Source organism: Cololabis saira, chromosome 20 (genome assembly GCF_033807715.1).
Source record: "Cololabis saira isolate AMF1-May2022 chromosome 20, fColSai1.1, whole genome shotgun sequence".
NCBI lineage: Eukaryota > Metazoa > Chordata > Actinopteri > Beloniformes > Belonidae > Cololabis > Cololabis saira.
In genome coordinates this window covers 28,344,865-28,359,907 of record NC_084606.1, presented here as the reverse complement: position 1 = coordinate 28,359,907, position 15,043 = coordinate 28,344,865, and the positions used below count along the sequence as shown (strand labels likewise).

The window sequence follows — 15,043 nt, the reverse complement described above, 5'->3', positions numbered from 1 at the left end:
CAGTGGTCTCAGTGGGCACGCAACTGCAGCCTCTGGAATTGTGTTTTATGCTTGATTGGTTGTAAATGGTGTGGACACGGCGTCTGGGCTGATTTGACATGAGTTACAGAAAAATTAGATTGAAAAAAAAAAAATGTAGACGTTATAATTGCGCCTAAGACGCCATGTCACAGACTTTACAAAATGTTTTGTGCCATAAATAAGAAGAGCATTTCCCAGATTCAAACAGCAGGAAAAGGCATTTAGACGCCCACTTAAGCCATATACTGAATGTAACATCCTCACATTCATACTTCATCCCCTCTACCAGGAGAAGACATTGAGATATCCAACATAACACCACTCTAAACTGTGACTTTAAACTGTTAAATAGCCACATCAGCTCGAGAAGTAGAAAAGTGATGGAAATCACAACAAACCAAAATCACTTTCTACATCTAAATGGAAAACACAGACTGTGAATAAAGATCTATTCTGATGAGTCCTGGCTGGGATGACCTATTCAGTGTCTCTGCGGCTCCCTGTCCATTCATCATTGTCTAAGTAACGATGAAGTCACGCAGATCTGTAATGACGTTTTCTGCAGCGGTGGCTTTTTTTTTTTTTGGTCTGGAGGGCTGTGTACAATTTACAGTGCTCCCGAAATTATAATGGCTGTTGAATATTCATAGCGATGTGCCCCCTGCCTTCCCCCGGGTGGGCATACCAAACAAGAAACCGCATGAGACCACTTACTGTATTTGCACTGTTTAAGCTGAGATTCTATGAGCATCGTGTGAGTCACTGCCAGAATTCTGAAGTCTTTTAAGCCCGTTTCTAAAAATGTGGCACTTTATTTGGTCTAAACTTTAAGTTTAGTGAACTATATGTTCCAGCTGTGCCTGTGGAACCCCCCACCAAGCATTTACAGCTCTTTCTGCTACCTATGATGACTTAATCAGAGGGTGGCGTGCTGGCCACTGCTGGGACACTCTCAGATATCATGTGCGCTTGAAATACAGTCTCACTCCGGAAGCCAATTCCACAAGTGCCTACAAACAGGCAAGCGAACTACAAAATCCACCTTCTGCTGTCGTATAAACATTTCAGAAACAGTTCTTGGATTTCAGTCCACTTTTGAGACATCTTACAGAATGATTTTATTTGTCAGCTATGAGGCTGGGTGAGAGAGGCCGGGAAGGAGGACCACCTGCACATACTTATATCCAAGAACCGCAGAGGCCAGTGTCTGAGAAGGCTCAGAGGATTAACTTACAACTTTTACGGCTCAATCGGCACATGCTATTATACCTATTCAATCACACTTGCCTCTGGACTGCTAAAAAAAAAATCCCCCCAAAAAACGCCACAGTATGAACATATGTGCGTGCACGCATACAGTGCCCGCTTGACCTGGCTATAAAGCAAACCGTCTCAACTCCACGATACTCTGATATATGGATGCATTTCTCTTCATCTTTGGGGGAAATCTAAAGTCCTCCCATCTGTTTTCAAGGAGCCAATCTGTGAAGTGTGCTGTGGTGAAATAGTCAGTTTCTGCAGGTTCAGGGCGCTGACAGGGATGGATGCTGGTTGCGGGGATATTACAAAGCAGACTGTGTGATGACTGGGGCAATGGTTCCTATTAGTGGACCATAGGGCTGTTCGATTAATCGATTTTAAATCGTAATCGCGATTATGTAATTAGAACAATGTTAAAACGTGAAAATCGTAAAATCGATTTTTCACTTTTCACTCTACCTCCTTCATGGGTTGCATTATTATTTAGCATGCAAAGACCCCGTTTAGTTTAATTAGAAAATGTCTTGTTTTATTTAATTGGAACTATAACTTACTGTATGTTTGCAAGTGCTGATTTGCTGATTTTTTTTTTCAGAGATAAAACTTTATATTTTATTTTATTTTTTAAAACTTTTTTTCAACTTATTTTACAGAGTTTTGCACTTTATTCATTCATTTTTGGTTTAATAAGAGCAAAGTTTGCACTTAAAGCCCAATGGGGCAAATGTTCAATAAAAAAAAAGCATATTTGAAATCATTTCTTTGCCTTTTGTCAATTCACAAAATAATCGTAATCGTAATCGAAAATCGGATTTTGAGAGAAAAAAATCGAGATTTTATTTTTGGGCAAAATCGAACAGCCCTAGTGGACCATGATGAGGAAATTAGTTTTACAATATTGTATTAGTTTAATAATACATACTAACAAGATTTCTTCCTGCATGTTGCCAGGTGTGTGCTTGTTTAAATCCATACATCTCTTTTTCCTTTTCTTTCTTGTTAGTGATGGCACCATTGAACAATACGTGACCATTTTCAAAACTACACAATACATACTGTGCATGCTACACAATTTTGCAATACTGAATCCTGATCTGGCGGATGTCAATATAACACAGTGAAAGCAATTATGCTACAAACATAACTAGAAGCTGGTCACGTGGCCGCTGTGGTTGGCTTCTGCCATAGGGGCCCACTGGGTTGTGGGATAAAGTATGAAACGGAGACATTTTTCCAGAAGTAGCAAATCATCTCTGCAATTTGTGCCAATGCTAACATCCAGCATGCTCTGTAGTACATTTTGGAAAACATCAGTACACACTTTTTAATTGAAAAGATAACAACTTCTTCAAAGTGTAGAATTAGAATACGCCATGCAGCATAGTTACCAAAACATCTGGTACTACAAACATAACCCCACAGAAAAAGAAAAAAAAGCGACGGAGGCTAAAACGGAAGTTAGCGGGGGACAGAAAAAAAGCCTCCATCTTTCCCTGATATCACCAAGGTTTCCATCAACATGTATGCTGATGCTTCAGTGGGACCCGTCTATATCTGAATGACTGCCAACATACATCTGGAAATACACTCATACATTTTTGTTTTGTTCTATTCCAAAATAATGATATCCAAGATTGAGGAGCCACAAGAAGCACTTCGCTTCATCTTGTCACCGCTCCCTTCTTCATGAACAGACACACATTACATCATCCATGGATCCATGTCCCATCAGGAATGGATGAAAAACTCAAAATACTACACTGTCTCTGAAGAGGTTGAGAGAAAAAGGAAAATGTGGCAACAAAAATTTAGACCACAGTCTGGTCAACAGCTTACAAGGACATGAATGTAAGAGAAAGAAGAAAAATGTAGTAATTGTTTTGCTTTGATTGCAGTAATATTGTGGGGAAACTATGGAAGACCAAAACTGACAATCAAAAATAAAAGCAAAAATATCTATATTTAGTTTTGAATGGGAAGGATCCTGCTTTTTTATGTTTATTGACCAATAGTAGAGGAGCTGGACCAAGAAGGGCCGACCTTCTCATTTGCATAATGAGGCAGAAAAGCATAAGGTAAAGTAAAAAGAGGAATGTAAAAACAAGGAATGCATGTATAAGGAAAATGAAAAACAAAATAAACATATTTCTGATTTTATTTTTAATTATGTCAGTTTTGGTCCTCCATAGAAAACACTGATCATCTATAAACATAGAAGTGGGAATAAAATGGAAATATAATTATTCATTTTCTGGAATTAAAGACAATAATATCAGAAATTCGCTTCATCACATGAGCCCAAAAATATTCAAAGCGAGATATGCTTCTGTGAGGTTGTTAGTTACTAGAATTTTTTTATACTGTTTCATATCAATAAAATACACTATTTCACTATTTCAAGTCTGACTACTCTGATTTTATTGCCTGACCCATGTGATTTTCTTTTTAAAAGTTTAAGGTTTATGAAAAAAATTGTGAGAGAGTGGGACCTGTTTCTTGCTCTGGTTTTGGTTGGTTCATGTCAACATCTTCAAAGATTTTCTATTCTATGGGTATTCTATGTTGTTAATGGATCTGAGAAAAATTGGCAAAAATCAGAATCAGCAGATCAGAGCTTTTCCGGAAAATAAAGTTGGTCAAGAAAATCGTGGTTAAAAAAAAAACCTGTGCCGGCATGGACCAAGGTGGTGGATGCACACTTAGACTACAGTAGTAAGGCTGCACATCAGAAAAATGAAACTGTATTTATGTATTATTTAATAACAGTGACATTCTAAAGCACAGATAGGAGAAGAGGGAGGACTTGTAAGACAAGTTAATATAGATCTCACAAGTTCACCGCCATTGACTGATATCTACATAAACACTGACTGCCCTGAGTCTGCACCTCCAAAATGTCATGAACCCTGCAGAATAAGCATGAATTAAAACAATTCCAGATTAGGGTCTTTGAAGAATAATACACCGCCTCCCACATCTAATGGGTCAGAAGACATGACTGAGTAGGATTGCTTTGATAAGTAGTTCTTCTGGAATATTCTGCTTAATCTGCCTTTAAAGTTGACAGAATGATGATGTGCGAGACTGTTTCTTGACTCCCTCAAGTTTCCACGTGTTGCTTGGCAACTTCCCAGTGAAAACAAGACTGACGGTAACTCCAGCACACAGACGTGAGAGTTTTTATTGATTCTCTGCTCAAACTCTAAACTGGAAAGTGAGTCACATAAGTCTAGTTTTTAGGGTTAAAATTAAATATCCAGCGATTCTGTGTCTGTGACATTTTGAGTTTTCTGCAGTTTATTTTCGTATTATGACAATTATTTTCAGCTTCTAAGATGCACGACCAAACTTACTTCTCTTATAGAGTGTGCCTTTATATGCATGTTGAACTGTTTCGCCTTTGTTGGATTTTACATGTGCATGCCTTTGACCAATGAAACTGAAGAGGTTGTACTTACGGGAGGTCCTGAAAGAGAGAGAGAGAAGAAAAACAGGATTAGTGTGTTTTCAATCAGCAATCAAAGACAGATAACCAATATTCCACTGAAACTGTCAGACATAAACTGTTCACTTAGGTTTACCTAAGGGAAATCAACCTCTCGGGTATCATGAGGGAAAAGGACAAAGAAGCATCTTGCCATCATGCTCTCCTAGCAATCCTTTAGGCATCAATATAGTCCGGGGGTCTGCAACACGCGGCTCTAGAGCCGCATGAGGCTCTTTAGCGCCGCCCTAGTGGCTCCCTGGAGCTTTTTCAAAAATGTTTGACCTTTTTTTTCCTTAACTTTTTCTCTTTTTTCTCTTCTTTTTTCTTTTTTTTTAAACTTTTTTTTTCTTTTTCTTGCTTTTTTTCATTTTTTCTTCTTTTTTTCTCTTTTTCTTCTTTTTTCCCTTTCCTTTTTAATCTCGACATTTCGACTTTTTTCTCGACATTTTGACTTTTTTCTCTACATTTCGACTTTTTTCTCGAGATTGTACTTCAACGTTAATCTCGACATTTCGACTTTTTTCTCATAATTTCAACTTTTTTCTTGACATTTCGACTTTTTTCTCGACATTTTGACTTTTTTCTCTACATTTCGACTTTTTTCTCGACATTTCGCCTTTCGCTATTTGCCTTATTTCTAAGGCTTATACAAGACTTTTCATTTTTTTGCGGCTCCAGACATATTTGTTTTTAGTGTTTTTGGTCCAATATGGCTCTTTCAACATTTTGGGTTGCCGACCCCTGATATAGTCCAACAGGATTGGGTCTATTTTCCAAGCAGATAGGCCACCGGGTCTGAGAATTACATGTTGCATTCGGAAGTGGCTCTGATTTCATAACTACAAGAGGTTGGGCGCTTGTTAAAGGATATTGCCCCACCACGTTTGTGAGGTGACACTCTTCTTTTCCCCCAATTACTGCTGTTCAAGAGACTCTGTGGCAGCCGGGTGCAGGTCTCCCCAGGACCCAGCAAACCAGTGCAGGTTCATATTAAAAAAGGCACCCAGCTGCTTTAACCCTAGGAGGGGATTTCTCTCTCTCTTGCTCTCTCTCTTTACAAGTCCTGTGTCCTTGAACCATTCTCCTCCATGACCAGAACAAATTACTCCTACAGCTGGGGCACTTACGGGGCAGCATGCTTGAGGATCAGTAGGCCACACTCCTAAAACATTTTATGGACGGCTGAGTAAAAGTAGATCACTTTGGTCTTAATAAACCGGCTCTAGTGTTTGTTTTCCTTTTACATGCCGTGCCGAGCTGAATGCTTCAGAATAAGTTCCTTATCAGCGTTCATGAAAAGAAATTCATTTATTCAACTAACAGAATTTTAAATGTGTATAATTAGCTACAAAGCACATAATGGGCTCATTAAATGGTACATGTTATATTTAACTGTATCATCAAAGTTTACATTGTTTGGGCTGGGGTTAAGGTCCGGGGGGGCTTTCCCAGCTCGCATGCCAAAGTGTCCAAGTTACCAAGCTCCAGACAGCTGCTGATGCATCTGTGTGTTTGATGTGAATGAGGAGGACAGATAAAGTCATGGGGGGGGCTTAAAAGAAATTAACAGCCTAGAACGAGTGTGTTTAAATGTGGCTTTAGGCATGAGGCACGTTTAGTGGTCTTCAAGGTTAAAAGGCGCCACTAATCATTTCACCTATTGTTTGGTTGTTCAACTTTTACCCCACTGACATTATTTCAACAAATATTTTAAAGGCGTTTTTCGTGCAGCGGTGAAATCTATGATGCTTTAGGATGACACAACGTTTATCAGGCAGATGTAGTTGAACCTTTTTTTTTTTCCAACTTTCGTTTCCCCAAACGATTCACCAGAAAGAAAAGCCACCTTTGCAAATACTTGACCCCGATGCCACAGGTTCAATTGCTCAAGCCGGTCAGTTTGAGCATCAATTCCTTCTTTTGTGAGTGCAGGCACCGAAGTAACAAGTCTTGATTATACACACTGAGGGAAAACGCACGAGGAAACTTCTGATGCTTTCCAGCGTTGACCACCTACTAGAACAGTTTGACACTGTGGCTTTTCCCTGCAAAACTTTGATTCATCCTAAACTGTCATGCCATGCCACACTTTTCCTTTCCGTGTATCCCCCGGTAAGCAAACAAGTGATCCTAATGAAGTATCCCATTCATTTTTAATGCATGGGTAAATATCAGTGTGTCTTTTTCCTGCTGGTTCCTTCTGTCGGTTCCAGCAGTCTGGGTGAAAGCTTCCTCCTGCCGTCGCAGAGACAAGACACCTCAGCATGAATGTGGGAAACTTACGGCAGCTGAGTTACTTTTGGTTAGAGCGAATCATGAATTTAATATGCCTCTCTTTAGCACTCAAAATGTATGGAGAACTTAAAAGAGATACATTTAGATTTGCAGAGGGCTTACAATAGAGAATAGTGCAGATCGAGGACTGAAATTTTCAATTTGGAAAAAAAGATGCCTCCTTAAAATCTTCTTACTTTTTCAGAGTGGATGATACGTCACATATCGTCGTTCTGATGGTTTCAGAATGAAAATATTTGCACCAAAATAGTAATCTAAATGTGCCAAAACTGATATTCTATGTCTATTTCTTGGACTCTGGATTATGTTTTGATCTTTGCATTTCTGGGGTTCATCTTTTAGCTTTGCTACTTGTTTTATTTGGAAGCAGGATCAAATTTTGTGCATTGTTTTAATTTCGATTTCACACTTGGGTTCTGTTCCTGAATGCCACACCTGCACCGTGTTAGTAGTCACAGTCACGACAGCAGGTTTTCTTTGTCCGTTGCCGGATTATCCTTTGTTTGCAGGTGTTTGCTATACACCACATCTTTCTGAGATCATTTCCTGTCATATACCGTATTTTGTTTTCCCCATGATTTCATTTTCTGCAGTAATACCGTTTGTTAAGCGGAAAATAAAGTTTTATTTCCCATCTTCTTGCCTCTAAAGGCAAGCGTGTGTTTGTGTCCTCACTTTACGATTCCCTTCGACTATATTTAAAAACAAAAAACAGTGTGAACTCGTAGATTAAAGACTGCTCTATGTAAAACTTAAATGTGTCTTTTCATCTCAGTCAGCATGAAACCAGAGCATTGAAGCCCATCGTCCTCGTTGTTCCCGTAAAAGACAACTATGTCTTGGCAGGCCAGACATTACAGCGTGTGATTATTTGTTTGTTTACAATTTTCAAGAGGAAGCTATGCGAATTCTCCACATTTGCTCGGGTGGAACGGAGAGCAAAAGAAAAAGGAAAAAAAATGTTAGAGCACAATGGTGCCATCTGAAATACCCTGGCATGATGGATGTTTGAGGGTTTGGCTCTGCATAAACAAAGCCTGGCCGTATTTCAGGTTCAGAGCCGACCATAACGCTGAAGTGTTGTCTGTCATTTCATTTCCCAATTTTCACTTTTCCTTGGCTCTCAAGGTGCATGCCAGACCTCGTTTGCATTATGTAAATGAAAAACCACATTGGAAACAGATTTAAGCGAAGTTCATCATTTTGGCAGAAATAAAAAAACCCATCTTTGCGACTCAAATAGCAGAACGCTGCTGATTAAACTTAATTTCTATGACTTCCAACAGTAATATCAGGATTTTCTGGATGAAACTGGCACTCATGCTCCCCTACTCCTTCCTTAAAGGTAGGGTTTTTTTTCCAGGCTGTGAAACAAAATGCTCCCTCCGTCACTCCTTCACTTCGCTCAAACTCGGGACCTTGCTCTGCCCTGTCTTTTGTTTCAAAGCATTCGCCGTGGTCTGCTGCACTGGGCTCCGAGGGGAGAAAGCCGACACACTTGAGTCCATTATCACTTTTGCTATCAGGTGAACGGAGTGTGGTTACAGCTCCCTGCCAAGTACATGGTCTCGCTGTGAAATCAATTTGTGGTGACACTTTTTGGCTTTGCTGCAGGACATTTCCTTTCGCCTGATACCTGAGGCCTGGACTGGACCCAGTTTTTTGACTCAGCTCTGGAGAGACGGTGTGTAAGAGGAGCGGTGGGACACTGGAAATCCTATACAAGAGCACAACTTGTTGCTGAGTTTGTTGGTGTACCAAGCTGAACCAAAAGCACACCCTGTCTAAGATAAAGGCTGGAGGACGGGATAGTCCTATTGCCATCAAAAAGATTGGTCAGATTATTTTGTCAAGCTTCATTGTTTCTCATTTAAACAGCGAGGAGCTAGTCGTTCCTTGGGGACTGAAACTCAAACAGGCTCACACTGAAACCACCAGGCCACAAACTGCACATTTATAGTCTATTTTGGCTTCTAAAGATATGAACTGTGCTTTTACATGATTGTAAGAGCGTGGTTTACTGATGTCCTACTGAATTAACCTTTCTGGATTCAATCTGAGATCTCTGTGTAGTACGTACCAGTTTCTCCATCGCGACCTCTTCTTCCTCGCTTACCCGGAGGTCCTGCAATCAAAAAGTGCACAGTGAATTTTAGTCAGTCTTCTCCCTTTCTTAAATCTGTAAAAGCTTCATATTCTTCAACATTTCTGCACAGGTGTCATCCAGGATGACAAGAAACCATTTGCAGAAACAAAGATTTCCTCGTATTAAGGATTTAGTCAGTTATTTTGGGGTTTTCTGTCAGCACAGATGGATTTATTTTAAAATTGTTTATCTAGATCAGGGGTCGGCAACCCAAAATGTTGAAAGAGCCATATTGGACCAAAAACACAAAAAACAAATATGTCTGGAGCCGCAAAAAATGAAAAGTCTTGTATGTATAAGCCTTAGAATGAAGGAAAATGGCGAAAGGCGAAATCAAAATGTTGAGAAAAAAGTCGAAATGTTGAGAAAAAAGTCAAAATTTCAAGAGAAAAGTCGAAATGTCGAGATTAATATTGAAGTACAATCTTGAGAAAAAAGTCGAAATGTTGAGCAAAAAGTCGAAATTTTGAGAAAAAAGTCGAAATGTCGAGATTAAAAAGGAAAGGAAAAAGGAAGAAAAAAAAGAGAAAAAAAGGAAAAAGAAAAGAGAAAAAAGGAAAAAAATGAAGAAAAAACAGATAAAAAAGAGAAAAAAAAAGAAAAAGAAAAAAAGAAGAAAGGGGAAAAAAAATTTAAAAATGAAGAAAAAAATGAAAAAAAAATGTCAAACATTTTTGAAAAATTCTCCAGGAGCCACTAGGGCGGCGCTAAAGAGCCGCATGCGGCTCTGGAGCCGCGGGTTGCCGACCCCTGATCTAGATCTATTTTCCCTTTTTTCTTGTTTTATTTTTCCTTTTGTCTTCACCGCTAACTTCAGCTAGAGGAGGGAAACAATTACACGCTTTGCCAGGTTTTACATGTTGCAGACTTTTCTGTCATATTGTACGCAGGTAGTCCACAGAGACGGGTGGGAGGGATGGGGGGGTGGAGGTTCTGGAAAGAGCACGTCTCTTAAGATGACCTTCATGCGCTATATTCAGTGTTTTCCTGAAACTGAAAACAGCTCTGTTTGGAAAAAAGGTTGTTTATTTCTGTATATACAGTTTGAACCAATGAATTTCAGACTTTAACTTCACAAACAAGCTCTTTTGAGCATTCAGCTATGGCGTCAAGTCAAACAACTGAATTAAAAAGTTTGTTTTAACTTTTTACAGCTTTTTCTTCACAGAATTTCACAGCCAAATGTGAGTTATGTTTTTTAACTAAGCTAGTAATGTAACTGGAAGGCATTTCCCATCACAATTCCTATGAAAACTAGAATGGACGCAGCCAGATGTGCATGTACACAGATAGCAGAATGCAATCTTCCATAAAAGACTGCAGAAGGCTCCCTGTACCACTCCTGTTATGGAAAACAGAAGAATAGATCGTGCAAAAATTGTCCGATTCCCTTTGCAAGCATTAAAACAATCACATCTTAAACAATGACAGAGAGACTTTAAATTAAAACATTTCTCATTTGATGAAGAAGGTGATGATAGTAAAGCACCCTTATAGGGAGCTTTCAGTTTTTAAAATATAGCGAATTAACAACACCGTGACCAGCAGATGTAATTTAAAGCAGCAATAAAAATGTGAAATTATAATCCAAATCACTTTCAAACCACGCTCTGCCACGGACCGGTGACCTGTCCGGGGTACAGCTCTGCCTTTTGCCCTTAGAGAGCTGGGATGGGCTGCAGCAGATCCCCCTGACCCCGGTACAGATAATGGATGGATGGATTTTAAAACCACTTTGGCTGCCATTTAATCATAGTTGTGCTCTCCATCCATACCCATTCACTTGGTCTGGTGACCCCCCTGCTCGCAGATACTTCCACTAGTACAGAGCCATACTAAGCTGATTGCAATGATGATTTTACAGTAGCAGGTAGGGCTGGGGATCGATTCAAGAATCGATTCGATTCCAATTCTTAAGATTCAGAATCGATTATCAAGATTTGATTCGATTCGATTCCAATATCGATTTGGGTTAGTGTTATTAAATAACTGTTTTTTGAGCTGTTGCATGAATTATATGACCGTAGTTCTGCAACATATTACTACTAGTATTATATTGAGATTCAACAGCAAGTATTGGCAGCTAATGATGCTGTAAGGACCAATCAGCTCCCAGAATGCCGATAGAACTGCTTTCAGAAACATCGTGGGGCAGAATTACCAAACAGATCCAGGGAGGAAACAGAGACGGATGAAATCGGTTTTATTTTTTCCCACATTCCGTTTTTATTTGTTCCATTTTTGGCCTATTTTGGTTTTTAATTTTTGAGCATTTGGTTTTTAGCATTTTTTGCAAATGTAACCCCAAGACAGTATATAAAGTAATGAAATATAGACAATTTATGCAATTATAACCTAACACTTTAATGTTTTCATACCTTTAAACATATTTAAAGGCAAAAACATGGCACCAGTTATTCTCGTGTCCAACAAAACATTCCTTTTTTGGGGATAAACAAAAAAATAACCAAAAGTTGTAATGTAATGATGAAAAAAAAAATACATAAATAAAAGAACAACCCCCCCCCAAAAAAAAAAAAATCGATTTCTTTAGACATATGAATCGATTTTTAGGAATTAATATGAGAATCGATTTAGAATTGGGAAATCGATTTTTTCAACACAGGCCTATTACAGAGCCATACTAATCTAATTGCAATGATGATTTTACAGTAGCAGGCTCTTGTCAGCATCTGCGTGTACGCCACTGTGAAGTAACAAAGAGCTGCATTAAAGACAATCTTGTTACTCTTCATTTGTCTGATTTATGACAACACAGATGTGTTACCAGGATGCAGAATGTGGGATTATATTCCAACCCCCTTGTACGATGCTCAGCCCTCAGCTTGATCCCACTGTCTGGCTCAGCTTCAGCTTCCAGCTCCGCTCCTTTTGAGCCGTTTCCAGGATAATGTCAGGCACCGCCGGTGAAGGGTCCGGCCTCAGTTTAACGTAACCACAGGTGGAGTTTGACTCTGACTTTACTATAGTTCATATTAAGCTTTTCTCCATTTGGTTTGAGGGTTTTAAAAAGATACAGAAAGAGGTTTTACTGCACTTGGCATTCCCTTCATTATTGCTCACTTTAAAAATGACACTTGACACCCCAGAGGGATATTTTGTACGACGACACGACACGCTCCTGTTTTCAGTGGTATATTTTTGACAGCTGTTAAGAAGACAGTCCTCACATGGGAGCTGGTGGTCCAGACAAAATACCTTCCAGTTATTTAAAGATATTATCGTGGCTCACAATATTCATCACAAATTTTTACATTCTTATTTTACACTTTGGGGAAGATCGGCGTACAACCCAGAGTATACCATTAACATAGAAAGACTTGGTAGAAAGTGCCAACGATAACATTCACTCAGGATATGAGACACAAACGAATAACTTTAAACCTATAAAAGGCCAGTCAAAATAGACTTTTAGATACATTTAGAACTTGACCGAGACCTCTGGTCGCAAATGAAATCACTCTTACTCCAAAAAAAAAAAAAACATTTTGGCCGGCTGTTTATCCTCATAGTTTGCCAGGAGCTGTCATGGAACAATGGTTTCAAGACAAAAAAAAAAAAAAGAAAAAGAAGTGCGGCGGGGAATTTAATGATCAGGTTCAGCAACTATGAACAATCTGTTAAAATCTACTCAACGGTTTTCAAGTCTGACGTTGAAATAAATCAAAGTATTCACTCGAATGTTTGGTCACACAAATATTTTGGTCTGACATAACAAAAATGGGTCCAGTGGTGGTGTAATTTGGTGGCTTTTGCATATTAAAACGTCAGTAGGACAAAGCAACTTTTACAATCCAGAATCAGGGGGGGGAAAGGCGTCAATAAAAAGTGTGGTTTGGCTCCATTTTTAGCAGGATTAGCAGGATTAGCAACAGGAAGGAGGGCAATGTTAATCTGTAGGTCAGCAAGACTGTAATTTTTGGCTAGTCTAAAATATCTGTTTAACAACTGAAAACATCATCCATAAAATGTGTTGAAACAGTCGCGGTTCAGCAGCAGTTTAACCTAATAGCTCTCGTGATATCTGGACATTTCCTCTTTCATCACACGAGGTTGCCAGTTTGGTGTCACAGCTAAATGCTACAACACAGCTAAATGCTACAACAACAGTTGGTGATGATTTCCCTCACAGGATGAGTAATATATGTTCCTCCCCAAAATGCTACAGAAGTAAGTCTGCGGCCACAGTATGACTTTATGATAGCACACTAACAAGTTAAACAACACACAATAGGCTCTAAACATCGCTTTGCCTTAGCGGCTGTTATTAGCATCACGACAGAAGTAATCAATACACCGGCCTTAATGCCTCAGTCATTACCAGCAAAATTTATTGGACCTGAAGGTTGTTGGAAGTTACAGGTTGCCAAAACGCACTGATTTTTGTTCAAAAACTGTTGGAAGCAGTAAACATCAGCAGCTGCAGCCAAATTTCTTTCTAAATATGGATTGCTGGGAAGGTCAAACAAAACAACAAATCACTAAGCAAATGAATACTTGTCAAGAGGACATGGTGGGATATCACCTTCTTTAGTTTGGGCCACTCATGAAAATGTCAAATCATCCCATTAAATTCATTCGCTGCTCAAATATGACAATAATTGCAGGCTGGGGTCTCCAGTAATCATAATAGCATCAATCTGACGGTTGTGAAGTTAAGTAGCACCAAGATGTATGCTTTGCAGGGATAGTCACACATCATTAGAGTTTTACATCCCACAGTGGGTATCTGCTCCAAAGTACTGATAGCAGCAGTCATTTGAAAGCTATTTGGCATGAAGGAATCCCATGTAATTGGCAGCACTGTTAAACATGCCGCTTTAAGCCATGGTCATATTGTTTTTGACTTATTTTGCTCATACCCCTCATTATTACAGAGTTACTACAGAGTTACTTGAAAGCTACACACTGCATGACATGACAGACTTCTTGTTGTGCTTCCTCCAGCTGACATGCAGCTGCCTTTTAACACTGTCCACCATCCATCAAATATTGATTAGAGCGGAGCAGCATCTCTATTTCTCTTTTCTTCCAAATCAATCAGTTTGAAGAGAACCAGCGCTGGGTGGATTTGTTTGCAGGACCATTTTCAGAACTCAGTTTTCATAATTAAAGCATTGGAAACTTCCCTCACAAAGTAACAAAAAGCCCAACTTTGGCCAAAAAAAGCAAACTGGACACCAGTTTCAACCTCCAGAGGAAATCAGGTTTGAAGAAAATGGTCTCAAAACCCCAAGAAGCCCAATTTCACCTCTCTGCCATCCATAATCGCAAACTTTTGGATGAAAGGTGAACAATTTCATGTTTGTCTGATTCATTCGCAGATTTTGACTGATTCATATAAACGCAGATTAAGTCAGAATCATTTTCTGCATTAAAACTGAATTATATAATCAGCTATGCAACCAAACAGTTCATAAGAAAATCTCAAGGTGGCTCCAACTAACTGCACAACTTGTAACCCAAAGTTTACTTGACATGTTGAGAATATTTCCACCTCCCAAAAAACTTCATCAATGATCAATTTCTTTACAAGCGTTCTTTACAAGCATTCCAAAGATGTAGTAAGATTTAGTCAAAACAGACTTTAATATACTCCATTTAATCCCCCAACACGGATGGATGAGTTTATTAAACCTGGAAACAGTCTGGTATCCAGGTCAACGGAAGTAACGCTGCGCAAAAGCTGGCTTTCTGCTGTCCACTGCAATCATTTCTTACTTTATAAGTACATTTTTGTGGCAATGTCTGGCAAAGATGAACCATTGCGCTCCAAGATCATTATTGCTCTGCATGACAACGAATAAATCAGT

General features: G+C 39.1%; 2 protein-coding genes across 2 annotated transcripts in view; one reads left to right on the top strand and one right to left on the bottom strand.

Moving 5' to 3' along the window:
- Positions 1 to 15,043, bottom strand: part of LOC133420152 (collagen alpha-1(XXV) chain) — a 174,044-nt gene that overhangs the window by 70,200 nt on the left and 88,801 nt on the right. Inside the window, exons 3-4 of the mRNA XM_061709747.1 lie at positions 9,144 to 9,188; positions 4,740 to 4,747 (exon numbers count right to left, since the gene is read on the bottom strand). Of these exons, the coding sequence (XP_061565731.1) occupies positions 4,740 to 4,747; positions 9,144 to 9,188 (53 nt within the window). The remainder of the gene's footprint in view (positions 1 to 4,739; positions 4,748 to 9,143; positions 9,189 to 15,043) is intronic.
- Positions 1 to 15,043, top strand: part of rpl34 (ribosomal protein L34) — a 216,838-nt gene that overhangs the window by 122,582 nt on the left and 79,213 nt on the right. The window lies entirely within an intron of this gene.